At 50.3% G+C, this 26227-nt stretch overlaps 10 protein-coding genes across 10 annotated transcripts; 5 read left to right on the forward strand and 5 right to left on the reverse strand.

The window, feature by feature from the left end:
* Positions 1 to 183: 183 nt before the first annotated feature.
* PENARI_c022G01032 (putative MFS phospholipid transporter (Git1)) lies at positions 184 to 1983 on the reverse strand (the record flags this gene model as incomplete). The annotated part of the gene is made up of 6 exons (XM_022635315.1): positions 184 to 303; positions 356 to 626; positions 698 to 1008; positions 1064 to 1082; positions 1134 to 1732; positions 1816 to 1983. 6 exons carry the CDS (start codon positions 1981 to 1983, stop codon positions 184 to 186), a joined length of 1488 nt encoding a protein of 495 aa, XP_022484759.1.
* Positions 1984 to 2988: 1005 nt separating this feature from the next.
* PENARI_c022G10782 (uncharacterized protein) lies at positions 2989 to 4167 on the reverse strand (the record flags this gene model as incomplete). Its single annotated transcript, XM_022635447.1, has 4 exons — positions 2989 to 3273; positions 3325 to 3440; positions 3630 to 3908; positions 3984 to 4167. The coding sequence occupies 4 exons, from the start codon at positions 4165 to 4167 to the stop codon at positions 2989 to 2991; spliced, it is 864 nt and encodes a 287-aa protein (XP_022484791.1).
* Positions 4168 to 5442: 1275 nt separating this feature from the next.
* On the forward strand, positions 5443 to 7036 carry PENARI_c022G05444 (proteasome regulatory particle lid subunit RPN7; the record flags this gene model as incomplete). Its single annotated transcript, XM_022635377.1, has 3 exons — positions 5443 to 5907; positions 5969 to 6795; positions 6844 to 7036. The coding sequence occupies 3 exons, from the start codon at positions 5443 to 5445 to the stop codon at positions 7034 to 7036; spliced, it is 1485 nt and encodes a 494-aa protein (XP_022484818.1).
* Positions 7037 to 7814: 778 nt separating this feature from the next.
* Positions 7815 to 9375, forward strand: PENARI_c022G12475 (putative alanine aminotransferase; the record flags this gene model as incomplete). Its single annotated transcript, XM_022635469.1, has 2 exons — positions 7815 to 9059; positions 9121 to 9375. The coding sequence occupies 2 exons, from the start codon at positions 7815 to 7817 to the stop codon at positions 9373 to 9375; spliced, it is 1500 nt and encodes a 499-aa protein (XP_022484766.1).
* Positions 9376 to 11620: 2245 nt separating this feature from the next.
* On the reverse strand, positions 11621 to 13187 carry PENARI_c022G05203 (copper fist DNA-binding domain-containing protein; the record flags this gene model as incomplete). Its single annotated transcript, XM_022635372.1, has 2 exons — positions 11621 to 13062; positions 13112 to 13187. 2 exons carry the CDS (start codon positions 13185 to 13187, stop codon positions 11621 to 11623), a joined length of 1518 nt encoding a protein of 505 aa, XP_022484691.1.
* Positions 13188 to 15505: 2318 nt separating this feature from the next.
* PENARI_c022G10707 (putative C6 finger domain protein) lies at positions 15506 to 18157 on the forward strand (the record flags this gene model as incomplete). Its single annotated transcript, XM_022635446.1, has 5 exons — positions 15506 to 15904; positions 15967 to 16079; positions 16134 to 16577; positions 16629 to 17218; positions 17271 to 18157. The coding sequence occupies 5 exons, from the start codon at positions 15506 to 15508 to the stop codon at positions 18155 to 18157; spliced, it is 2433 nt and encodes an 810-aa protein (XP_022484736.1).
* Positions 18158 to 18682: 525 nt separating this feature from the next.
* PENARI_c022G08757 (uncharacterized protein) lies at positions 18683 to 20382 on the reverse strand (the record flags this gene model as incomplete). Its single annotated transcript, XM_022635419.1, has 3 exons — positions 18683 to 19873; positions 19945 to 20088; positions 20152 to 20382. The coding sequence occupies 3 exons, from the start codon at positions 20380 to 20382 to the stop codon at positions 18683 to 18685; spliced, it is 1566 nt and encodes a 521-aa protein (XP_022484716.1).
* A 1090-nt stretch (positions 20383 to 21472) lies between these two features.
* PENARI_c022G09317 (putative chromatin remodeling complex subunit (Rsc9)) lies at positions 21473 to 23808 on the forward strand (the record flags this gene model as incomplete). Its single annotated transcript, XM_022635425.1, has 2 exons — positions 21473 to 21500; positions 21557 to 23808. The coding sequence occupies 2 exons, from the start codon at positions 21473 to 21475 to the stop codon at positions 23806 to 23808; spliced, it is 2280 nt and encodes a 759-aa protein (XP_022484812.1).
* A 618-nt stretch (positions 23809 to 24426) lies between these two features.
* On the reverse strand, positions 24427 to 24843 carry PENARI_c022G09510 (ACT domain-containing protein; the record flags this gene model as incomplete). The annotated part of the gene is made up of 2 exons (XM_022635430.1): positions 24427 to 24433; positions 24518 to 24843. 2 exons carry the CDS (start codon positions 24841 to 24843, stop codon positions 24427 to 24429), a joined length of 333 nt encoding a protein of 110 aa, XP_022484837.1.
* A 567-nt stretch (positions 24844 to 25410) lies between these two features.
* On the forward strand, positions 25411 to 26184 carry PENARI_c022G06346 (uncharacterized protein; the record flags this gene model as incomplete). Its single annotated transcript, XM_022635389.1, has 1 exon — positions 25411 to 26184. The coding sequence occupies one exon, from the start codon at positions 25411 to 25413 to the stop codon at positions 26182 to 26184; it is 774 nt and encodes a 257-aa protein (XP_022484803.1).
* Between the last annotated feature and the right edge of the window lie 43 nt (positions 26185 to 26227).

The raw sequence follows: 26227 nt of genomic DNA on the forward strand, positions 1-26227 counted from the left end.
CGCACGGGCCAGTATTTTCGCTGTCTCATCAATCGTGCCATGGTGTTTCAAAGAATTACTGATCGTGGCGCATGGGGTATTATGACTCTGGGAACGGGTGGCGATAGAGCTGCAGGCTCAGAGCAAGAGCCCATCTGGGTAAGCAAGAGTGTGGTGCGATGGGCCTGGTTTGGAGTAAAGCGATTACTCCTGTTCCGGGATGGCGCTCTGGCGGTTGTGGTTGTGGTTACCCATCGTGGTGGTGTCGTAGCCGTTTGCCTCGAGGTAGTCGCGGAATTTGGAATCTTCGTAAGTAATTGTGTCCTAGTTGGTGATTAGCGTCTGAGTGAGATCATCCTTTTGTGGTAAGTCATACCTGGTTAATCTGCGGGATCATGAAAATGGCGAGGAAAGCGGCCAGAAGGCACAGGGAGCTGGAGACGAAGAAAGGATCCTGGCCGGCGCGGATTTCGTTGGGGGCATTCTTTTGAATGATTGGGATCACATAGGTGCCGACGAATGCTCCAACCTTGCCGATGGCAGCTGCATAAGAGTAGTATTGGCCACGGATGGCAGTTGCACTGGTCTTGGCTGCAATTAGACCGATGTTGTCGCCGGGTCCCATTTCACCGAGAGCAGAGAAGATTCTGGTATCAATTAGTTAGTATTGGCGGTGGCTTTAGTGAGAGAATCCTGTCAAAGCTCTCGAAAGACTCACCCGAATACAACAACAAAAGCGGCAACGTTGGCCTTGGTAGCAAGCCATTTGTAGCACCCGGCCATGATGAATCCGACGATTCCCTGGAGACCAACGCCAAGAGCGAGGGTATACCGAGGACCGATCCAGTCACTCATAAAGGCACCGAGGGCGGAACCGGGAATATAGAAAACATTGACCACGGTAGCCCAGCCAAAGCTCTTCCACAATGGGGCGTCGGCGCCGAGAATGATGTCAACCCACTTGGAAGAGTAGATTGAGAAACTGTAAGCTGAAAAGTCATAGAGGAACCAGATGAGAGAGACGACAGTCTGTTGAACTAGGTTAGTGCCTGGGCATTTCAAAATCCGACAAGATTCCACATACCAGGCGCTTCCAGTAGAACCTAGAAAGAGGTCAGTGAAAGTTCCACGTCTTTGACACTCGTCGAACTTACTTGATGATCAACCAAATAGGGAATTTGTGCATCCGCTCCCGGTTAAACTCCTCCGGTTCGTTCATCTTCAGTCGAAGATACATGAGGCTCATAGGTGGAATAACACCCAGTCCCAAAGCGACACGCCAGCAAGCCCGCAGGTGGTCTTCGGTAAAGATCAAAACCAAGATCATAGAGACCAAAGAAGCAATGACGAAACCGGCATCAATCTGGAAGTTGGTAAACATAATAAACCAGCGGTTGCGATGACCATGTTTCAACTCTCCGGTATTCTCAGCAGCACCGACCGATCCAGCAGGATACTCGCCGCCAATACCCACACCGAGGAAGAAGCGATAAGCAGTTAGAGCAGCGAACATGCCTCCAATGTTACCGCCAGCGCCATAAGATCCTGCTCCGAGAGCAGCAAAGATGAACAGGATGATAGTAGAAATCATCAGTGACCACTTGCGCGACCAGTGGTCACTGGTGTAGCCGAAGCCCAGCATACCGACCACGGTACCGGCAAAAACGATCGAGGAGACATTCTGCGCCGCGGTGGAATTAGTGTAGGCATCTCCATAGAGCTTTCCCAGCATGGTGCCGACTGGACCGATGATCTAAATCAGGGCATGTCAATAATGGCGCATCCCACGTGTATGTCGGACAGCATTGTTGTGGTACAACGCGGAGGAATAGTCACCTGGTTCAGATACCCATCGGAGAAAAGACCAGCACCGCAGGCAATGGTTGGCCAACTGCGCTCCCAGCGACCCTTTGCGACATCCTCGAGGGGTGGCAGCTCCACGGGCTCCTCTTTGAGGGGATCGGGTCCTTTTTCGGCCATTTGCTTGGACTCGGTTGCGCTCATGTTTGCGGACTAATCTTGAGGCCGGTGGGTTTGCGCTTCACTATCTTCACGATTGGACCTCGGCAGGATTGCGGAGGTGAAAAGTTGAGGGGAAGCCTGCAGTGGGCACGAGACCGTTTGCGGTATTGTATCAGCTGGTCACGATGGCAGGAGTCGGGCGTGAGGAAGAAGATACGAGAGAAGAAATAGGTTTGAACCCCGGAGAGATAAAAAAGGCATGAAAAAAATTAGGGGAAATCGAAAAAACCTGGTTGGAAATCCAAACTGGGAGTAGCAGCAGTAAGGTACCTGCTTGGTACCTATCACAGAATGTGGAGGCCGCGTCTAACCAAGTATCGGACTGTAGTGGCACCCGGGCCCCGAGCTTTATCCCCCTAAGCTTTAGCCCCCAAACTACCGGTTTCCACCATGTATAGGCCAATAACGCTCGCGTGTTCATTTGATAAGATTTGTTTCTTGCGACTGGCCAATGGTGCTTATGGTTGCATTCGGCCACTCCGAGGTGAACGATGTGCTAACGAGAGATAATTTAAAACGAAAGAGTACACGCAATCCAGTCCACGCAATCCATCTCTATCGCTTGCCGTTAAATGACATGGGAGAAACCTCAGAAGGAATGAGCGTATGTTTCCAGAGCACGTGCCCGTCATAAGTGGGCTCCCGTTGTATGGAGTGGATCCTCTCAGCCTTTTTTCCTTTTGCATTTTAGTGCCACTAGATACATAAGCCCTGCGTTTCAACCTTAATTGCTCGCTACTACCTGCGTTATAAGGAAGTGTGCGCATACGAATTATTAATGCAAGAAAATATGATACACATATTATCTGAAGTGTGTCTAGCCCAGTAGTAAAATACATGTCCGTACAAGATGTCCCTTTTGCAAACCTATTTCAAGAGAGTGCAGAACAGTCAATAACTTGAGAGCTTGCGATGGCTTTAAATCACTTTTGGAGTTATCTTTAAGCGTGCATCTTTCCGTAGAAAGAGTCAACAGGACTCGGACCTTTAGCGACACCAAGAGGACTCAAATTGAAGACGCCACCACTCAGCAAGGTCCCGGTTTTCCATGAAAGTGGCAAACTCAATAAGAGGTGTGTAAGGATTATCCCACACACTTCCAACCTGTCCCTTCAAATCCTTCCGCGTGAGGTAGCTACCGTTGTCAATGAACCGTTGTTGACGTTCGTCGCTGAGCAACCAGCTCATGAACAGCTTGGAGCTCTCCGGCCGAGGGGTGGTAGCAAAGATGGCAGCAGTTTGAGGCCACAACACGCGAGTTTCACTCACCGGCTAGTAAGCGACATTGTCAGCTCTGTTCAAGTTCGTGGTGAAGGACGGAACGCGAGATGGGCTCTTCTCTGCCATATAGTTTGCAGGCTCGCCTGTTCCACGAACCCACTTCACGTTTTGCTCCTGGAGACCCTCGAACCAACCCCAGCCGTGTTTTTCGATAATCACTGAGAACAAGTAGGTTATCGCGTCGTCGTCGTTAGGCCGGGTGAGGAAGAGTTTGTTTTTCTAGAGGGGTCCAGGAGTTCGTCGTATGTCGAAAGGAGACAAAGCTGCCGAATTGGTCTATTTTTATTGCAGGGCTCGTTAGTAACGTGTTCGATAACGACCTGGGCAGTTGGGACGGTGTTATTTACAGATGAAGGTTTCAAAGAAAGCGCCTTCGGGGTCCTTATGAGGAATAGGCATGTTGCCATTTAAGAGGCTTGTAGGGAAGAAGTCTTCCCTCACCCTTCCAGTGGCCATCCTCATGCAGGGTTTGCAGAACAGCAATATCAGCACATCGGTACCGTCACGCTGGAATTGGCGATTGACACGACTATCATGGGATTTCGAAACATCTACAGTCAGGTTGAGCTTTATATCGGGGAAACGAGCTTTCCACGCAGCAATAACTGGGTCTCCTTGGCTAACAGCTGAATTGTAGAACCATGATCAGTATAGACCACAAGCACCGAGGAGAAAAGTAAAGAAAGAAAACAGAAACATACCATCTCCACTCCAGAGAAAGATCAGTTCGCCGGTTTCATTCTTTGCTGCTGCATATAATTCATCCAGTGTGCGATTATCCAAGGCCAAGTCATGACCGGGATAACTATTGATTTTGGGGAGAATTGCACTAGAGGCAAGGCCAACAAGACCCAGACTCCCAACGAAAGCGCTCAATGGTGCCATGACTCTGATAATTGAAGAGAAGCGGATGAATATGAAAAAGCAGAGATGAACTCTTTAATATTATATAGATTTATTGTTGTATGGCGTGAGACAAGCCACAGAACCGTTCTGTAGCGTTGTTCAACCTCCATTATCAAGCAGGGTGGGTCCAACGGGATCGGCATGATTTACTCTAACCTTCTTCAGGGACAATCTATTGAAAAGGTCAGTCTGGCAAGTCTGGAAGAGTGTGTCAGGGATTTGTCAGGCTTACGATGTGTTGATTTACTTCTCGGCAACCTTCTTTGGGCGAAGGTCCCATCTCCTGGTCCCGAAATCGGGTTATTGGTAAGTTCAGGCGCGCTCCGGCAAGCCACCTTGGGATAGTAGTGGAAGACAATTGAATTCCGTGCTGTATTTCAGTCCAAAATTACCTTTTTTGGAAGTCAGTGGACCTACTTGCCATCGGTAAGTCTCTTTCAAATTCTAACCCAGAACTCCTGCAAAGTCCATTCCCATATTTTCTTGCTAACAAACAGCTTCAAAGAGTGTCGGAATCAATTGTTTCATCTGTATTGGAAGGCTTCAAGATGCTGCTAAGTATATTATCTAAAAATATCACACATTGCCTTGCTTCAAGGAGTAAGGCACACATTGATGGCTGCTTGACGGAGAATTGGAGTAAATACACCAGGCTACGATACAATCCAAAACTTGTGCTGACTGTTATGTGGTAGTATTAGCATTCCTATCAGAGAGCTCTAAACTTTCTTCCTGTTAGGTGTCTCTGGCGTGAATCACACAAACAGAATAGTGACTTAGGACTTAGTGTCCGGAAGGCATTTGAACCCTATGCGCCGTGGCACATTCAAATGGACTCAAGCCACAAAACTCAGCCTTTGAATTGCATTCTGGATGATCCATAGAATTGTGCAAACCAGACAAATTACAAGTCAATAAGGATATCGCTTGCTCAGCAACTAACCTTCAATTCCGCTAGGGAATGGGAGCACGTGGAAAATCAGGATTGAAAAAAATGCGGATTCACCATTGCAAGCGCAAAGAGAGACATGTTTCATTGAAAAGGAAGGGAGATAACACCAAAGCTGTAGACGCTGGTTTATATGGAGAACCGCGAAGAAGACCCGGGCCGGAACAACATTTCGCCAGCTGAGCTCGGGCTACGGTGATGCACCTGGCTTGCTCATCAACATCACCTCTCTCCTCCCTCTATCCTCTTGAATCTCTTTATTGCTTGTGATCCTTTTCCTAGTATCTCCAGTCCCCGTCATCATCATGGGGTCTGATCCGCAATACATCAAATTCCCCAACCTCTCCCTCGCCCAAGATGTCTTCAACCTCTCCAACCCGGCCTGCGCGCCAGCCATCCAGCAAACATCATTGAAGAAGCTTCAAGATGTCATCACCGAGCAAAAGATGGGGCCGCTTTATCGGCATCTGGCTCACCCCACCGAGGGCATCCTGAACAACTCCGGCGAAGGCGTAACACAGCACCCGCAAAATGCAGGTACCTCAACGAAGCCGCTCCTTACCTCCAACATGCTTGCCTCTCGCAAAACACCGCAAAAGTTTGATTTCCCCTGGGATGAGAAGCTTTACCAGTCTTTATTGGAGGATAACAAGAAAGAATTGGAGAGCTTCCAGAAGGAGGAAGATGACGCAGAGGAAGCTGCTGGTGAGACTGAAGTACAGGCAGCGCGCGGGAAGCGAGCTGAGTTCTGGGCTCGTGTAGGAGATAAGGTGAGATTATTCATTATTGTTTTGCTCATATTGAAGTTTACTGACGCTGGTTTCTTAATAGGATAAAGCTATCGAGTCGCACGAGGCCCTCCTCGAAAAGACAGGTTTCCTTGGTACCAAGATCGACTTGGTGCTTGCTATGCTCCGCATCGGACTCTTCTTCGGGGACCTTCTGTTTGTGAACAAGACTATCGAACGGGCAGAGACCCTGGTCGAGAGCGGTGGAGACTGGGACCGCAGAAACCGTCTCAAGGCATACAAGGGATTGCACTTGCTCACCATCCGCTCTTACAGCCTTGCCGCGCCTCTCCTTCTCGACAGTCTGTCTACCTTCACAAGCTACGAACTGTGCAGCTACTCTTCGTTGGTGATCTATTCCGTGCTTGCAGGATCATTGTCCCTCAAGCGGGTGGATTTCAAGGCGAAGGTGGTGGACGCACCCGAGATTAAAGCCATTCTTGGCGCTGGGGAGGAGCAGCTGGCTGCACTGAGCGGAGAGATTTCCTCAGGTCCCGGTGCTCGGGAGGAAGAGATGAAGGATGCCACAGTGTCGCGATCTACACCCGCCGGTGCAACTACCGCCGTCAACTTGACCTCATTTGCAACTGGTTCTAGTGCCCCAGTAGACACTGAGGTCCCCGTTGATTTCTCGCCACTGGCAAACCTGGTTAACAGTCTTTACAATGGCAACTACCGCTCGTTCTTCGTGGCACTGGCAGCCGTTGAGGACCAATTCTTGACCCAAGACAGGTACTTGCACGAGCACCGGGCCTGGTTCGTTCGTGAGATGCGTCTCCGCGCCTACCAGCAGCTCCTGCAGAGCTACCGAGTGGTGGGACTGAGCGGCATGGCCAGCGACTTCGGTGTGACAGTAGACTACCTGGACCGGTATGTATTTCTCACCTCGAACCACCGCATCTGCTAACAATATTTTAGGGACCTTGCCCGATTCATTTCCAACAACCGCATTGCCTGCACCATCGACCGTGTCAACGGAATCATCGAGACGAATCGACCAGACGACAAGAACAAGCAGTATGCTGATGTGGTGAAGCACGGTGACTCCCTCATCACTAAGATTCAGAAGTACGGCCAAGCCGTGCGTCTGCGTGGAAGTGAGCGAAGCTGAATTGATACATTGGAAGCATGAGCCGTGACTACCCTATGATTACGTACCTGAATGGAGAATCTGCGTCCTTAGAATCAAACCATTTCCCCATGATATCACTTGACTAAAATAAATCGTTCGGTCCCCGCATCGGGCGGCGCCGGAAAATGGGCCGGGCAATCGCCAGACTTTCCGAGGGAAAATGATCGTCGGAGGCTGATCCGAGGCGTTTTTCACGCATGTTACCATTATACATCTTAGGTTCTAACATTCACCGGGTTCCCGTTCAAATCTGTAGAGGCGCTGTAACCGCTGTAAGCCCAGTAGAGACTCGGTGAAGCCCTGATATCTCTTATCGTCCGGGCTGTGGGGAAAAGCGCTGAGTCAACTCACTCACCGCCCAATGGCCATGGCCCTGGATTTTTTTTCTTCTTCCCGTCAACACAGGGGTTGTCAGAATATCGTGTAATTGATTCGAACATGTCCTGGTCAATTAAGATTGCATCCTGTGCGCGGGCAGCTCCGCTTCGGGCGCTGACCCGGCCGAATGGTCTCCTACATCGCCCGGCAGCCCATGCGGGGTGCCTCTCCGCTTGGTCAGGTACGTGGAATGATCTCGGCTTTATATAGTGTGATCTCCGCAATGTTGCTCTCCACGTCATTATATTGCCTGATTACTTTTGTTCGCCCTTCTCGTTCTCGTGGTCTCATGCCACTGTTCTCGCCAACTCAACATCGGGAACAACAATCGCGCTATTTTGAACTTCACTAACAGCCTTGGGTCAATTAAGAGCCCACCATGACTCAGACTACCGTCTCCTATACCGCCAAGCGCACCCTGTCGGCCTTCCAGACCTCCAAGTGTTTGAGTGTCGACAACATCAATCCCTCCGTCCGGGAAGCCAAGTACGCCGTGCGGGGTGAGCTCGCTGTCAAGGCTGAGGAATACCGCCAGCGCCTGAACGACGGTGACAAGTCGCTGCCCTTCGAAAGTGTGATTTTCGCCAACATCGGTAACCCTCAGCAACTCGACCAGAAGCCTATCACTTTCTTCCGCCAGGTGCTAAGTCTCGTCGAGAACCCATTGTTGTTGGAGAACCCCGAGGTCCTCAAGACCTCGTTCGGATACAAGCAGGATGTTATTGAGCGCGCCCAGACCCTGCTCGCCAATGTGCAGAGCGTCGGTGCTTACAGTCACAGTCAGGGTGCTCCCGGTATCCGGAACAGCGTTGCCAAGTTCATTGAGAACCGTGACGGCTTCCCTGCCAACCCCCAGGACCTGTTCCTGACTGCCGGTGCCTCTTCCGGTGTCAGCACTCTCCTGAGCGTCATCTGCAACAATGAAAGTGCCGGTGTCTTGGTCCCTATCCCTCAATACCCTCTCTACACCGCAACCCTCTCCCTGCTGAACGCGCGCTGCGTGCCTTATCTCCTCGAGGAGGAGAAGGCCTGGGGCACCGACGTCACCGCGATCCTCAAGTCCATCGAGGAGGCCAAGGCCGCCGCAATTAACGTGCGCGCTGTCGTGGTCATCAATCCCGGCAACCCAACCGGAGCCTCCCTGAGCGCGGACGACATCAAGAAAGTCCTTGACGTCGCCGCCGAGGAGAGCCTGGTCGTGATCGCCGACGAGGTCTACCAGACCAACGTCTTCAAGGGTGAATTCGTCTCCTTCAAGAAGCGCCTGCGCCAGCTGCAGAAGGAGGAGCCCGGCAAATACGACGACGTCGAGCTGGTCTCGCTGCACAGTATCTCCAAGGGTATGGTCGGCGAGTGTGGCCACCGTGGTGGTTACTTCGAGCTCGTCGGCTTCGACCCTCTGGTCCAGGAGCAGATCTACAAGCTCGTCAGCATTGGCCTGTGCCCGCCGGTCGTCGCACAGTGCCTGCTCGAGTGCATGGTCAACCCTCCCGTCCAGGGCGAGCCCAGCTACGAGCTCTACCAGAAGGAGTACTCTGGTATCGCGGAGGGTCTGCACAAGCGCGCTCTCTCCTTGTACAACGCCTTCCAGCGCATGGAAGGTGTTGAGGTCCAGGAGCCCCAGGTATGCTTACATACGCCCTATTTCCCATCTCTAGTATAACACATCCGCTAACTCTTCCTAGGGTGCCATGTACCTCTTCCCCAATATCAACCTCCCCGCCAAGGCCATCGAAGCCGCCAAGGCCGAGAACCGCGCCGCAGACGAATTTTACTGCCTGGCCCTCCTCGACGCCACAGGTGTCTGCGTCGTCCCTGGCTCTGGATTCGGTCAGAAGGAGAACACCCTTCACTTCCGCACGACCTTCCTTGCCCCCGGCACCGACTGGGTCGAGCGCATTGTTCAGTTCCACTCCGAGTTCATGAACAAGTACCGCTGAACGTACAATACAAAAGTGACATATATGCATGAAGCACCTCCTATCGCTGTATATTCTATGCATGGGTCGTGATCTGCCCGCATCCATTTATACGATATGAGTCTGGTGCTCTACGATGCTATGTTTTGGATCTGGATCTGGATTTGGTTCGTTCGGGATACCTTATAGACTACTTACTCTATTGGACTTGCCAATTTATTATCAAAATGCTTCTTTTCCGTGCGCATTTGGACCTTTGCATGGTTTTCCGGTTTATATGTATTTGCCGCGAGGCTTACCTGCATGTTCGTTGTGTCTGTATAAGATTGCATACTGGTTGACCATTCACAAATGCATTTTCCTCCTTCGCGCCCAAATATATAGCTTGATTCTCCTGTCTTGGTTTGACAACGTATAGGTGAAATGAATATCCTAGAGAAAACATAGTATATGATGCTACCCGTGTGGATGCATCACACCTACCCACTATGCACTTAGTCTGGGGAAATACTCCCAGACCCCCGACCCCATTACACTCAAACTCTTCTCCATATTAACATCAAACCCATGTATCCGTACACATCCCCAACAGTCCAACCTCCAAAATGCGAACCACAACGCAAGACAGAACCGGCCAAGCCCGAAGAATCGCATACATCCAGGGACAGGGCAACCAGCCACCTGTCCCCCAGTCTACATGGATAGTACAAGTAGCCATAAGTTAACCATAGATCCCAAGGTCCCAATATACAATGACATGCATGATAGAATCTACCCCGACAACATCTCTTCTCTATCTCCACCGGTAACACGAGATGTATATAAAAAGAAGCGGTGAGCAACTAGAAACGAGGAACCAGAAACGAAAACACAAACCGGCACGAAAGAACCGAGAAACATTCCCATCCAACCACTCCCTAGGTACGGGATATGCAAGGACTCTCCAAACTCAGCTCAGCCCGGTCCTACTACACCCCCATCAGCATCCACCGCCAGATCGTACATGTACATACATAGCACAACTCAATCGCACAGCATACATATACAGCACACAATAGCCCAGTCACACCGACTGATACAAATATCCACACACCCGTCTCACAATACAAGCCTCGACATGCATGTTCTTGGCTAATGCTTAGCTATCCTGCGTGCTCTCCCTCGCAGGGATGTCCTTGTTTATATATACTTATACTTTCGTATTGTACATGTGCGTGAGTGGATATGTTACATTGATGGACTGTGCATTGCATGTAAACTATTGTTTAGTTACGTATGCTTACTTTACACCAGGACATACGGTAGTTTATGGCTCGGTGCAATTTCTACTATTCTTGTCTCTATCCTTTGGTGATTGGACTGTGGATATAGTTTATTAGTGTTAGTGTTAGTGTTAGTTGTGGGATGGGATGGGCGTACGGGTGGGATAGTACAGTATGCCCATTTGAGATATTCATTTCATAAATATGAAAACTATTAATCGAGCTTTACAACCCTTTTAAGTCTTGAAACAGGACGTAATTAGACACACAGTGAAGCTGGGGTGACGAAATACTAGATTCAAGTTCCAGCTGCGAGCGAGTCGGTCTGCCGAAGAGCTGAATGTCGCATGGTGTGAGGCGTACCAGTATTCCGGTCTCACCGCTAGATCCGATCCCTTTTTTGGAATGGTTTACTGGATCGATTATGATTTATGATTTCTCATTGGTAGATTTTTAGAGGGGGAATAAATGTATAGTCTATTTAGTATTGATTCCTTGGTATGTCCGTGTCCATGTTCATGCTGATATGCTAATGCTTATTTATTAGCTGGGTTTTGTCAAGGTCTATGGGGTACATGAGATTTACATCCCCTACATGTAAGCCGAAATATGGACCGCACTGCATTGCATCTGGGTATCATTGCCCGGAGGCGACTGTAATGAAAGTACCGAGTCATTGTACAGGAGTAAAACAAACGAAAAGGTCTATACAACAGCAAAACACACCAAAGGTATGCACAGCAAGAAAAGGCCAAAGCCAAGGAGTGTACAGGCACACACAAGTGTCCAAATCGCAAACCCCTCTAGATTGAATGGCTATCAAGGAAGGAATCTAGACTGGCTAATGGAACAAGACAAAGGCATTTATCATCATCTCTCATCAGGGTCATGAAGACGGTGTGGAGGAGGTGGTGAGTGCGAACAGCAAGCCCCGGGACATAGGAAGGGAAGAGAAGAAAGTAAGGTAAGGTAAGAAGAGGGAGTTTGTGCCACCCGGTCTCTTTTTACTGCGCCCAGGACTGTTGGAAGAAGTTGTCATCCATGGGCGGGGTGGAGTCGGCGTCGAAGAGACCGTTGGGCCAAATAGGGACGGAGTCTGGCGGCGAGGGCATCGTCATCGGGGCTGTGGTCATGGGCTTAAATTCCGGGGCCTGCGACATGGCGTAGAGGTCCTGCGAGGGTACCGGTTTTGTGTCCATGTTGGCTTGCAGCTGGTGCTCGAGCGCTGCGGTGGACTCATTGGCTGACTTGAGGAAGTCGTCGATGTTGATCGAGTCCAGGTCATTGGATGAGAGAAGGCGCGCCTGGGGTAGACCGACCAATGAGGATGCAGAGCTGAGGCGCATATGGTCCATGTCTGAGGCTTCGCTGACGCTGTGCAGATCATGTATATCATTGCCGGTATGACCTAACCCTGGAAGCGGTCCAAACTCGTCGGCCTCGGAGATCTCCCCTGATGAGGACGGTGGTGGGAGACCAGATGGGTATGTGTAATCGAAGCTAGCGTATGACGGGGCTTGTGTGCTGGTTGAGGCAGGGACATCGGAGTACAGAGGGAAGCTCGACCAGTCGACAGAGGGAGCGCCCATACCGGCAGACCCTAGAGGCATATCGGAATCTGGAGAGGTGAAGTAGCATTCTCGGTACGGTTCTTGGAAGGCCATGCATGTAACCGGAGAATTGGTGCTCGTAGTCGGGAAGGAGGAGAAGGTGGAGACGTCGAGGGGAGGAACACTGGTGATAATCTGATCCAGAGGATATTTGTCCATCGCAGAAGGAGCAGAGGTCGGGTTTGACGTTCCATCCTTGGCTCGATCTAATGGCGGGAGCGCAGGGGTGGCGAACTTGTCGAATAACTGGTCGAGAGAAACGGGTTGCACGTCGTCATCTCCCGAGGCTGGCGCGCTGTTGGGAGAGCCTTTTTGCGATGTTTGTTGCGATTGCGGGAGTTCAGACAGGGCAAGAGGCTCCTTTATAAAGGCCGACTGGCCTAACGGCAAATGATCCACAGACCGACGGGGTAAATCGGTTGGGTGATGGATAGTATGTGATCGTGGAATCGTATAAGGCAATCCACATTTGTGGGCCATGTCATTATGTTTATGGGCGGGTTTATGGTGGCCGTCGCGGAATATCGTCAGGGTCGACTCGGACTTGGTCGAGGTCAGAGGAGGTTTCCGTGCGGTTTCAACTGGAAGCGGTGGAGAGAAGGGGAAACCGGCCTCAGGCACGGTATCGAGATGTTCCTTTTTGAGCGCACAGGTGCATCGCTGGCCATGGGAACAGCCACAGCGGCCATGGGTATCATGGGAGTCGGAGTCGCTCTTCTTCTTCTTGTCGCCGCATTCACATTTGATGTGAGTTGTCCGAGACTTGCGTAGGCCGCGGCAGTGAGTACATTGAGAGACTGGGCGGCCTTTTTTATTGATGTGGGTCAAAGGGCGGTCTAATGGAGGTTAGAAGTGATCATATGGAGGATCGCATGATCAACGTACCACTATGGTGACAGCTGCTGACGCGGTGACCCCGGACGCAAGCTTCACAAGCCCACTTCTCACCTTCGATGAGCATCGCTGCGGGTGTTACTGTGAAGTACACATGCGATGACCGAGAGAAATAGGGTATCAAGAAAACAGGCCGGTCGGAGTAGACCGGGGGGAAATCAAGCCGTCAAGGCGATGGCTTCTAGAGCTGAACAGAAAGGGTATATGGAAAGGTCCCAATGCGAGGTTCACAGAACGCCAACAAACAGCGAACTGCCAAAAAGAAGTGAAATTCAAAGGGTATCAGGCGGGATTGGAGAGAGGGGAGAGTCGGAGAGTAAAGAGTAGAGAGGGGGACCAAGCCTACGCACCGTTTGGCGCCGGCCGTTAGACAGGACACCAAGTACCGGTAGTGGCGGCCAAAGTAGAAAGCGTTCAATATAAGGAGTCGTTGAACACCCTATGGAGGAGAGAAAGAGAAGATGGGAAGGGGCCGTTAATAATGGAGGAGGATTTTCGTAGCGGCTGAGGTGGCTGTGGCAGACCGTAGCGGTACCTGACCTGTACGGTAATTTACTCCAGGTTTCCACAGTCCACGGTGTTTTGTCCATTAGGTTAGGGTAAAGGGTTAAGTTACGAAGTAAGTTAATCTCTACTTTCGCTTTCACTTTTATTTTTATAATAAACTTTCGACTCTTATGCCCGAACCGGCAGCCCTAACCCCAACGCAATATCCAGTCAGCTACATTGACCATGGAGATATGTACTTGCACCCTCTAAGTCACTTAATATTGTCCCTAGAATTGTTGAGTAGAGTTGGCGAACCCATCCCCACCGATCTCGCTAGCAAAATCTGGGGCCGCACATCCCGGCCTTGACACCTAAATTGTACGTAAGACTATGAATGCGTGATCGCCACAAGTTACCATTACATGTAAGTTTCAAAAACCCTGTCTAGCGCCCTCGATCCAGGTACCCAAAGAACTTTCCATAATCCCTGTAGGGCGCAATTCTGGCATAATCTCCCAAGTGACTGAATTCGGTCTATATACCGGATGGGTATACATCTCAAAAATAGGACTGTTCCGGTGACAGAATTCTACAGTTACACCGTGGATGCATGTCATAGCCCGATGGCGTCAGTGTTCCTGCTTCGGGCGGCCTGCAGAGCCTTTTGGGGCCGGCGGGCCCTGATCTGCACCCCGATTCCCGCCAATTAGCCAAGGGCCACGGTTCGTCTATTATTACTGTACATGTATTTGCCTTGTATCGTATCAGTACGGAGTATACAAGGAAGAGATTTCAATATATACAAGGACTAAATCCTGGCGTTTTGATCATCTATATTTATCCTTGGAGGTTAGATCAAATTATGCAATAGTACATGTAAAGTTTCGCGCGCGTAGAGCGGAGAAATATAGAAAGCCTAGCGCTAAGTCGACTAAACTTACATGAAATCAGGGGCCCTAACTGGCTAGTAGAACGCCGAGAGTCTGCTGGAGTGTCCTGCCTGTTTTGTAGTTGACCAAGTTCGCTGGCATCGTTCAATTTCGACCCCACAGATGATAAGATCGAATAAGAGAATGGATAATATATCCGGGACAGCGATTGAATCATTCGGAAATCACCCGAGATGTTTCCGGTAGATTGCTTATCTTCCGGTTGCCTCTCCGAACAATACCTATGTGTCAAAGTGATTCAGTCGGAATAATATAGATGTATGTCTCTCCACAGAGTCCGGGGATACATGTATACATGTAACATGGAGCCGCAGAATCGTTGCCCTTGGTAACCTTGGGACACCTGAAACGCCTCACGCGTGGAGAGTCATTCTCCTTGGAAAAACCAGCACGATTTGAGCCCGACGATATATAGTAACTAGTGCTAGGCACGGAACGTGAGAGAACTACACAGTTTATTTGGCAGAGCCATGAACAACATATTGAGTCTCGTAGGGATGATCTGCTAATCTATACTCGAGGACCTAGACAATGAAATTAAAAAGAACTGCGAGCCAGGATCGAACCGGCGACTCCCAACTGATTTCTCGTCCCGCGAAAATTTGTCAGAAATTATTGCCTCATTTCTCAGGCAACACAGGAGGAAATAGTGTTAATCCGTTCAACACGCAGAAACGAAAGGCCGTCCTCCGTGCGATCCAAAAAGTAAAGGCAACATCTTATATAGCTTCAAAATGATAAATCAATATGAATTCTACGTCCAAATGTTGTTGCTTAATGCGGCGCCCTCGGCGCTAGCCCCCTTGGAAATTCCCCCGCGAACTTTTAGGCTGTAAAACTTCACTTCTGGCACTTCGCGTCCTGCACTTTCTTCCCCCATCTTCCGGAAGCCCGCTTTGCCCACAACCCATATCATTCTCTGAGTCTTTCGGTCAGGTCTCGCGTGATGAACTCTCGCGAGCAGTCTGACATGCCTCCGGCGCCCTCGTATCCATCTCCCAACGGTGCGCAGATGGCCCAGGGCGCCATGCCGTACTATGGTAATCGCCAACTTACCACCGACGAATTGTTGTCCGCCGAACTGTCGCGCGAAGCGTCCGGTCCTGGCCTCGGTGAGTCGAGCAATGGCGTCCATCATGGCCAGTCCATGGTCTTGGGTTCCTCCAATGCTGGCGACATGGGCCGTACCTCATCGGAGGATCAACACCAGCACCAGCACATGCTCCAATTCCCTCCGAGTCAACAAGTCGGCGTGGACCCGAACCACGACTTGAGCTATGGTGAACAGAGTGCGCGGAAGCGATCCAAGATCTCTCGAGCGTGTGACGAGTGTCGGCGCAAAAAGGTACCACGATTTTCTTCCTAATGCGACCATGAGCCAGAAGCTAAGACGCGTTATATTTCCAGGTTAGATGCGATGCGAGCTCAGAAACAGGTCTCGAAACATGCTCCAACTGTCGGCGTCTAGGTGTTGTGTGTCAGTTCAGTCGCGTCCCGATGAAGCGCGGCCCCAGTAAAGGGTAGGAATAACAAGTGTGTCACCCCATGAATTGTCCATGCTGACAGGGAAACAGATATATCAAGGAACTCGCCGAACGTCTCCATACGCTGGAGAACCAGATGCAACCCGGAATCGTCCAACCCGACGTACCTTACCAGTCCATGAACGAAGTGTCGCTACCAAGAGGATACCAGGATTTCGCATCCCCCGTCGAATCGACCTCGGGCAATCGCAAGAGAACATACTCTGTTTTCGAAGGTCTGCCCAGTTCCTCGTTCGCGCAGCCGTCTTTCAATGCCCGTGTTTCGCAAAATGCCTTCGATACCTCCGAAACAACGGCAGACCCATACAACCCAACGGTTGCCAGTGGTAGCGCACCGAAGCCCGGCAATTTGTTCTGGAACCCAACGGGCCATGATAACGATCTCCCAAGCGGGCTTGAGATAACCGACTTGCCTAAACACGAAGGCGATGATGACATGAGCCCGGTGACTCTCGACGAAGGTGCTCTTGATGCGTATGTGATGTGAAACCTCATCCCCGAAAACCATCTAACGAGAGTTATTAGATACTACCAAAAGATTCATACTCTCCTGCCGATCCTCCCCCACACCAAGGACCGGACCTTGGAGCTCCTGCACCAATGCCACCGCGAAGCGCAGGAGATCTTCTGTTATGCCCTATATAGCGCAACTCGCACCGACTTGACTCGCGTGGCCGGTAATTTCGAGAAAATCAATGGCTTCGACAATGCCCAGGATCTCCTTCTCTTCCACACCCGCCAGCCATTGATGGTCCAGTCGACTGCTGTCAATCTCATCTGGCTCCAATCCCTGCTGCTGATGATCATTGACTGTGACACTCGCGGACCAGACAACTTTGTCCTGAAAGATGGTGTGCCCAAGGGTAGTCTTGTTCAGGCAGCTAACAAGCTTGGATACGACCTGGCGAAGAATCAAGGTCAGCTGAAGAACAAGCGTTCTTCGGATCCTGATGTCGACTCGGATGCCAATCTCACCAGACGCAACTGGGTTTCCCTGGTCATTTTGGCACGGTGGTACGCTATCAGTGTTGCGGATGCTACTGTTCTGGGTGGTCACGAGATTGGCGGCCGCGAAGATGAGAGGGTAGTCGGTCAAATCACAACTGGAATCGCCTGTATGTTGCTCATTTACCTCCCCTCAACAATCTATCAACTAACTTATGGCAGCTTACTCGACGTTCCTCTCGGAAATGGTAACCCTAGCCAACGTCGACCACAACGTCTGCCAAACCAACACCGGCCTCGGCCGCATCGTCGGCGCCAACCTAGTCTCCTCCCTGGAGCGCCTAGCCGAAATGGAAGACGTATTCCAAGTCCACGAACTACCAGAAAACGCCACAACGCGCCCCCTCTACGAAAGCCTCCAAACCCAACTCTACTGGACAGTCCGGCTCCTAATCAAACGCCACGTCTACGTCTACAGTCCCTACGAAATCATCTTCTGCGCCCAGGAAGTAATCAACGAAATGCACAAGGCAACAATGCAATCCAGACTCCCCTCCCCCTTCGACCTGCACAGTCTAGCCCTAGCTTCTATGACCCTCCTCGAAGCAACCGTCCTCCCAGAACACGCACCGGAATGCTGGGCCTCGCTCGACAAACTGGAAGAAATCCTGGAACGCCGTGCCAAGCGCGCCTCCGATTCAACTGAATTCGCTAATATCTTCGCAACCCCAGAGTGGGATTCCAAGATCCGCATCTTCCTCGAATGGCGCCGCATCAAATCGCAGGAAAGTCAGCTTCAGGAAGCGGATCTCGGTTTGGGTGGTGGTGGTGGTGGTAATAAGGCCCACCCGCCCATGGGCCCGAATGAGCAGCGCTCGCTTCAGCATCTCGCTGATTTGGCTGTTGGGGCTGAGGGTTCGGTCGGTCAAAATGGTCCCTCTACGCCTCCGCCTGGTCTTCATGAGCAGCATGAGCCTTCGCCCAATCTTAACCCGCAGCTTGCTCAGTCGCAGGCTGGTTCGGGGAGGGTTGTTGTTGATTTTACTATGTTGACTAAGGAGGGATATCTTAATGTCTTTTCTGGGTTGATCTATCGTCGGACTCGTTAAAGTGGGCTTTGATGGGCGATGTGTCGGCTTTGTGTCTGGTAAATCACATAGCCTTTCCAGACTTAAAACTTCTTTTTCTTTGAGTTTTGATATGTGTATTAACTGTGGCTAAAACTTCCCCTGATGTGTGGTTTTAATTATGTTCTATCTTCTTTTTTCCTTTCGTTGCTTTACTTTACTTCTCTGGGAGGTCATGATCTTGACTCTCATAGGGCTTTCTTCCCATCTTGTATTTTATTGAGTATCATGCTTATCCCGATTTATTCAGGGACAAACAGAACGGGGAGTCGGATATCTTAACTTCATATTCATTTAGCTTTAGTGAAACAGTGTTCTGTTTATGTCAAGTCATCTATATGTATTTTTCAATATGATACTCTTATCCTATCCCATACCCGTAACTCCGGATATCTTGCACTAGCTCGAATATATCATGAAAGATATCCGAATTGTTAAGATATAACTCCGTCCATATAATATGGCATAATAAACTCTCAAATCTCAAATTCGAATAGCATCCGTTCATTACTTCTTCCCAAACGCAAACCGCCTCCATGTCCCCTCCACGTCCTGACACAGAGTCATGAACCTGTCATCTTCGATCAGCTCACACATCCAGTTCTCGAGAAAGGCAACTCGTTCCGGTGTGGGTGCGGTTATGTATCGTGCGAGATAGTCTTCTGGCATGACGGCGGCTGTGTGCGGTGCTGGTGCTGGGGTTGCTGGGTTTGGATTTGGAGGTGGAGGTAGAGGAAGGAGTGGGTCTTGTGTACCGTCCGTGTTGTTGATTTCCTTGGTTGCATCTGTTTGAGTGCGTGACTGGGGCGTTTTCTGGATACTGGGTTTCTGGGCTAGGTGCTCGATTGTCCTGTTGATACTTGGACCCTCTTGGGTTGTGAGGAGGTCCCCGTAGGCGAGCGATGTCTGACTCGCTTCGGGGTATGAGTTTTGCTCCGAGGAAGGACGAGGCTGGCACTCTAGCAAGCTGGTATCCAGATCTGATGGCTCGGATTGCATGACTGCATGGAGTGGATGGCGAACTCGCTCTTGGGACCTGGCTGACTCTGTAGGCTGCGAGCTTGAGAATCGACCTGGCTGAGGTCTGATTTCTGTAGTTCGAGTCAAGCTGGCAGAACGGGGCTTCTTTGTCGGTGGCTTTTGGAATGGTAAATCTCGCTTCGGAGGGAGCATCTGGTTCAGCTGGTCGATGTTGTGGACGGCTGAGACTGCGGATAGCTGAGAGCTGGATAGTTCTGGTACTTGGTATAGTGCATGGGGGACGTGAATTGTCTGCAATGGAGCCATGGCAGCTGGTTCGATGTTTTGGGTTAGACGGTTGAATGTGGGCGGAGAAGGACCGAATCTGCAGGGAGCGTAGGATACAGTGCTCGCCGGGGATGATGCTCGAAGGGGTGCTGCAATAAACAAAGTATTAGAATGAATCACTTCTCGGGAGTAGACAAGGTGGTTACTGGTTCTTTGAGATCCATATGCTCCGATATGATTGAATGGGGCGCCAATGCTGCCGACTGACGTTGATGGGTTCACAACCCTCGGTGCATGGGAAAGATGGCCCGATGCCCATGATGATACTGAGGGTGTTGGTCGTGGAGCAGGTGTACTGCCTTCGGTCAACGGACATCCGATTTCGCTCAAGAGGGCTAGAGCGGTGGTGTAGTCGCTTTCTGTTGTGAACTTGATCTGAAATCGACGGATCTAGGGGATCGACAACAAAATCCTGTTAGAAAGTACTCCCCAGAGATGATTCTTTCACAGAGAACACACACATGGGTTCCACCTTCAGGATATTTGATTGCAAGACAAGGTAGCTTGACAACAGCCGCAAAGGGAAACTTGGGCATTGTGCGACTTGAGAACGAGTGAGACCTCGATGCAGTCATTTGAACAAGATCTGTGAGATTGACATTCTCCTAGTCGAGGTGGCAACCATGGTTAGCACTTTGGTAGTCAATCTGCAGGGGGGCACAAGGTACCAGGATGACATCGCCTCGAACCACGCGCTGGATTAATGTTGCTGGCGCAGAAGGAGTGCCCTGAAGCTTCTCAAAGATGCAAACCAGGTCTCCATTGCCAGTGACATGATTCCATGCCAGGGGACCAATGTGGTCGATGGCAGTGGTGGTATGGGAGAACTTGACAATTGTCAGGCGGAGGACTTGAGGGATGTGTGGTTGCAGTGGTTGCAGTGGTTGCAGGTGTTGCATCATGTAAGACACAGAACAATAGGATTTGTGATTAGGAGGCAATGAGGCAGACCATGAACGACTGCGTCCAGTGAATTGAGGATGGAGGGTGCTGCAGCGGCATGGTTGAGAGGCAGATCACCTCAGCACACTCTTACCAAGTATCCCAAAATTTATATTTCATACCCCTTTAATTAACCTAATCGATATCATCTCTTCTCTTTTAAGGTACTGGTTCCTAAGTCAACATACCAGCTAACATAGCGTTGTAAATATTTGCCCAAGGCCTAATCCCTAAGAAACGCCGTCAAATGGATGCATACGATCAACAGTAAAAAATGGTAGATAAGCTAAGATACGGAGGACGTCTCTTTCAACCGAAGACAATTCCAAAACTGACCCTCAACGCGATCTCATCAATGACTACCACCTTGAACTGATATACTATGCCGTGACGCTAATCCCAATGAGGAAGAATGTTGATGCCTGATATATCAGGCGCCACGCAGGAACAACCGATAATCCGGCAACGCGCTGGAGAGCGCGGACTTTTGGCTGATCAATGCCGTTGATCTCAAGCCCAGCTACAGCCCTCCAGGGCCGCAAGGCATTAATTATTATTTCATGTTTTACTCCTTTCCCTGACACCTGTCATACCTGCGCAACCTCACGTTACGTTCAGATCCACCATTGCAGCTGAGCCGTTCGCTATTTTCACTGTCGCATCCTCGATCGCCTTGACACTCGAACGCGCGAGAGAATCCTGCGACCCAACTTCAATCACCATTCTCTATATCCCACTCATCCACCAAAGATTCTGCTGGGTCATAGACTTAGTGCGAGCCTGCGAACACGGAACTCCATTACGAATTTGACACCCTTGCAATTACGGCGAAATCGCTTAGCTCGTTTGCTACGAGACGTATCAAGGGCAGGACACCTCGAGCCGTGACACTCGGAGTTGCCAGTTTAACAAACACAGAGCTGTCTTTTGGGACAATCTATACTGTGCGAAGTGACACCATCATCTCGTTTGCCCTGAGGATTCAACGACGTAACTGGGTTTGAAATTGCAAACGTCGCAAAGCTATCGCGTGCCTCCGCCTCCACCATGTCTACCCCTCGCACCTCTTTACGACGTAAGAATACCGGCCACATGTGAGAATTGGAACAAATGTACTGACCCCACTCACAGAGGGCCTGCGCCAGGCCCCAAAGGTCAACCAACCTTTTATCCCTGACACCACCCCAGCTCGTCGGTCACATATCCAACATGGATTTACATCACCTCAACCCTCAACGAGTCCACATCCCGTAACCTTCAATCCAGCCGCCAATCCCCAAAACTCGCAGTTCGCCGTCGACAGCTGGGAAGGAAAAGACCACAGACAGCTTCCCATGTCGACACGAGAAGTTCCAACCCCAGGAAATCGACCAGTTCTTTTCGCCAACCTCCGTGACCCAGCGAAGGCGCCCCGGCAACTAGATTATTATGACCCCTACTTTCCCCTGAGGTTTTTGGAGGTCCCAAGAAGTCAGCCCGCCCTTCACCCCAAGGAATATCGCAATGGACTAACGGTCTCCCCCACAGCCGATCATATTTACAAGCGCGCTCACTATGGTCTGCAGTCAGGTATTCCAGACGAAGTTGACTTCGCCTTATACCATCTGGTACAGATCTCAAATCAACGATGGGATAAGTTCAAGTTTGAAGGCTTCCCGCTACTTGCTGAGACACTCATGCAAAAAGCCCTCGACATCACACACCTCTGCACAGGAGTAAAATGGGAGTTCCAGTATGATCCTCTTCAGCCGATTGACCGTGTCAATGTTTTAAACTCGCTACACGGCACACGGGACCTCCTCGATAAGATCAAAAAGATCCCAGTCAACCTTCCGATTGACAGCCTTGAGACCGACGAATTCAACCATCAGCTTCGAAACATCAAAGAGGCAACCTTGGTGCTGAGGAACATGGTTTTACTGAAGGAGAACGCATTCTATGTATCACGCTACGCGAAGGGTCTATTGCGAGACTTTTTGGTCATTCTGATCAACGCACCCAACCAGCCCCGACTTAACGAAATCAAGAACGACGCCCTCGACATCGCGGAAGAGGTCACAAAGTTCTTGCGCACTGACCCAGAGGACCCCCTCTGGATCTCTCTTGTGAACTGCATCGACTCTCCCGACCGCGCCCATGTCGTGCGAGCTCTCTGGGCTCTGACTCATTTCGGTACTGAGCTGGATGATGCAGATGCCAACCGGTCCATGGAGAGTTTGACAAAACCAACTCTTCAACAGTTGTACTACCACACTCTCCTCGACCTCGATAAGGATATCCTGAGCGGCGCACTGGACTTGTGGTATCAATATACTCTCAGCCCTGACAATATCGAGACATTGATGGATGTTGTAAACTTCCCAATTGTGTTTGTCCCCCGCATGGTCGCACTATTAACCTACGAGGCACGACCGACCAGAAAGGAGACCGTTCTCCAAGAAGAAAAAGTCGCACCTCCACCAACTGACATTCCTCGCGTACCTCCTGAGCTCTTGGAGAAGCTGATGGAATTGTCGGAACCGGAGCGCAGCTCACAGTGGCTGCGTTGCTGCTTCATCGAAGATGCAGAATGCGAGATCACACAGATTGCTCTTTGGCAAGCATACCAGAGCCGATTTGCAGACCCCCGTGTTGCCGGAGGTGGTGTCCTACCCGCTGCCGAGTTCATCAAGAATGTCAGCAACACCTTCACAAACGCACAAGCACAGGTCATCAACGGCCCAGGCACTGCCACCAAGTTCATTATCAAGGGCATTCGTCCTCTGGAGATTGCTCACACCTTCGAGGCCTTCCCCTATGTCTACTGCAGATGGGCCGATAACTCCAAGCCTTCGAAGATGTGTCAACGCGCATTCACATCCCCGACAGACCTACGGAACCACGTTTTCGGTGACCACATGAACCTCGAACCAGCAGAAACCGAAGGCCAATACAAGCTTGACACCGCAGAGACCGCCATCCACACCTGCCAATGGGACCATTGTGCACGATTCCGAGCATCTGGCCCCAGCGCCAACACATCCATGGTCGCCGGACACGTTTCCTCCCATTTGCCCGAGGACCGTCCCGCAGACGCCCAACCCCCAAGTTCTAAGCGCGCGATCCTGCAGGAGCGCATCGTACGCAAGTGGTTCTACATGGACACACCAATCAACGAGAAGGGCGAACCCTTCGGCGTAGCCTACAAGGCCGCATTGGTATTGCGCAACATCGCCCGCGGCCTCCCCAACCGCACTACATCCAGATACGGCGGGCTACCCTGGAAGAAGGCATGCTTTACCAGCCAACGACCCAAGATCGTCGAAGTCTGGGACCGAAACCGCGCCCTGCGCAAGGAATTGACCGAACTGATTATGGTGATCGAAAAAGAGGTCGACTACTGAGCTTTTCAACAAAAACATTAACAAACGTCGCACCTTCCTCTTATTTTCTTTCTTCCCTTTGTCATGAAATCAATTTTCTTTCCATCTGTATGACTAATACCCTGATTACTCGTGTTCTCACCGTTCCTCTCTGGTTCCCTCGCTCTTGTATCTTCTCTCGATGTACAACATTAAAGAGCAGCAGCTAGGCTGGCGGTGTTTTCTCGTTTCCGTTTTGATTTTCCATGGCTGCTCACTTTCGACTTATGCTAATACTTGCGCGCAAAAAGGCACCCTAAGAGCGGAGTTTCCATGGGTATGGGGGCGGATGATGTTTTTGGCTTCTTACTTTTTCTTTTCGGCGTCTCTGGGAGAGAAAGATAGTAACTCGAGTTCAACGTTAAGTTCGCTGAGGCTCGGGTTTTCATTCTGGGTTTATTCTTATATGTTTTCGATTGAGTACTGTTTTTGTTGACGTGTATCATATATCTGGAGTAGATAGTCCTAGAGGGCTTGCAATGAACTGATTATCACTCATCCTTGGGCTGGTGCTGCATAGAAGAGCCTTGCATCGTTTTTCTAACTTGTAAGTAACGTTGCTCCATCAAGTTATTGTAGTTCCATACACCTTCAACGTACTCAACCCCTCGCCTGACCAGCAAACCCTCCCAAAACCCCCATCGCGTCCTCTGCCCTAGCAACCGGAACATAAATATGATCATGGAAATACCCACTCACAACATTAGCACTGATGCCATGATCCTTAAGCCGATTGCTAATAGCAGCGATGAGGCCAACTGCTTCCAGACTGGAGTGGATGGTAAGCGTGATCTTCTTGCAGGGGAAGGTTGATTCGGTGAAGCCGTGGGATTTGGCTAGGGCTTCTGTTGTCACGATTGTCGTGCCCTCTTCTTCTTGGACGAGGAGTTGGGGTTCAAGGGTTGATAGGGGTAGCGAATGGAGGGGTTGTTTTGTTGTTAGGAAGACGTAGGTTGTTGGGTCTAGGCTTGGTCGCATTGTTGCTAGGAGGGTTTGGAGATTATTTTCGCCTGCCATCTTGGTTTTGAGGGATTGGTCGGATTGGATTGAGGTATTTCCGTTGTTATAGATTTGGGATGGGGGATTGAGATGTTATGTATGGGGAAGAGGGTGGAGTTGTAGTCTGTAGGGCGTGGTTAGCGGAGTCCAGACACTAAAACAAGGATAAAACTATGTCTTAAGGGGAATATTCAAGGGAATTTTTAGTACGAAACAGTACAGATTCATAACAAATTATCTAGTTGGCTAGTTACATGTGCATCTACGAAGAGGCTATTGAAAGTCGACAATGTTTTTAGGGCCAAATTTCCAAGGGCCTCTGAGATGGTATATACCTCTTCTTTCTTTTCTTTGTTCAATTGTACAAGATAGCCGAAAAATGCTTCAATATCATTCGGCGATAGATTCTGACGTCATATGGCAGACCTATCAATTTGATTGTGCACGCAGGATTCTTTCTCCTTATGATATCATCAATCAATAAATATTTATCAGATACGCCTAGGAAGTCTGTGGCCTCCAAATTCAACTCTCAAAATACCTCCGAGAAACCCACCTCAAACCACCACTTTCAACTACATCAACATGGCACGCATCTTCATTACAGGCTCAAGCGACGGAATCGGCCAAGTAGCCGGCAAAATCCTGGCGGACCAAGGCCACTCAGTAGTGCTACACGCCCGCAACGCGGACCGCGCAGCGTCAACAAAACAAGCCGTACCCAACGCCGAAGCAGTCTTAGTAGGCGACCTACGCTCAATCAGCGAAACAAAGAACCTAGCCAAAGAGGCCAACAACCTAGGCAAGGGCCCCTTTGACACAATCATCCACAACGCAGGCATAGGCTTCGGCGCGACATCCAGTCGGGAAATAACAGCCGACAAGATCTCAGCTGTCTTCGCTGTCAACACGCTCGCGCCATATATCCTTACCTGTCTCATGGATAAGCCGACATCGCGGCTACTTTATATGAGCTCTGATAGCCATTACGGGGGTGATAACTCCATGCGCAATGTTACGCAGTCGCATTCGTATGGTGATAGCAAGATGCATGATATGATGCTTGCTAATGCGTTTGCGAGGCGGTGGGGTGAGGGGATTCAGGTTGTTAGCATGGATCCTGGTTGGGTTAGGACTAAGATGGGCGGTTCGATGGCTCCGGGTAGTATTGATAAGCCGACGAAGGCTTTGGCGGAATGGGCTGCTGGGAAGGGGAATTTGGCGAGCTTGAAGAGCGGGACTTTCTTTAACCCTAGGGGAGCAGCCACGCCTGATCCTGCCGCTGGAGTTGTCGCCAAGCAGGAGGAATTGTTGAAGATTTGTAAGGAGGTGTCTGGGGTTGGAATCCCTGGTGAATAAAGGATAGTAGAATGTATATTAACATAATTTATGGAACCATCGT

Source organism: Penicillium arizonense (genome assembly GCF_001773325.1).
Source record: "Penicillium arizonense strain CBS 141311 chromosome Unknown PENARI_contig022, whole genome shotgun sequence".
NCBI lineage: Eukaryota > Fungi > Ascomycota > Eurotiomycetes > Eurotiales > Aspergillaceae > Penicillium > Penicillium arizonense.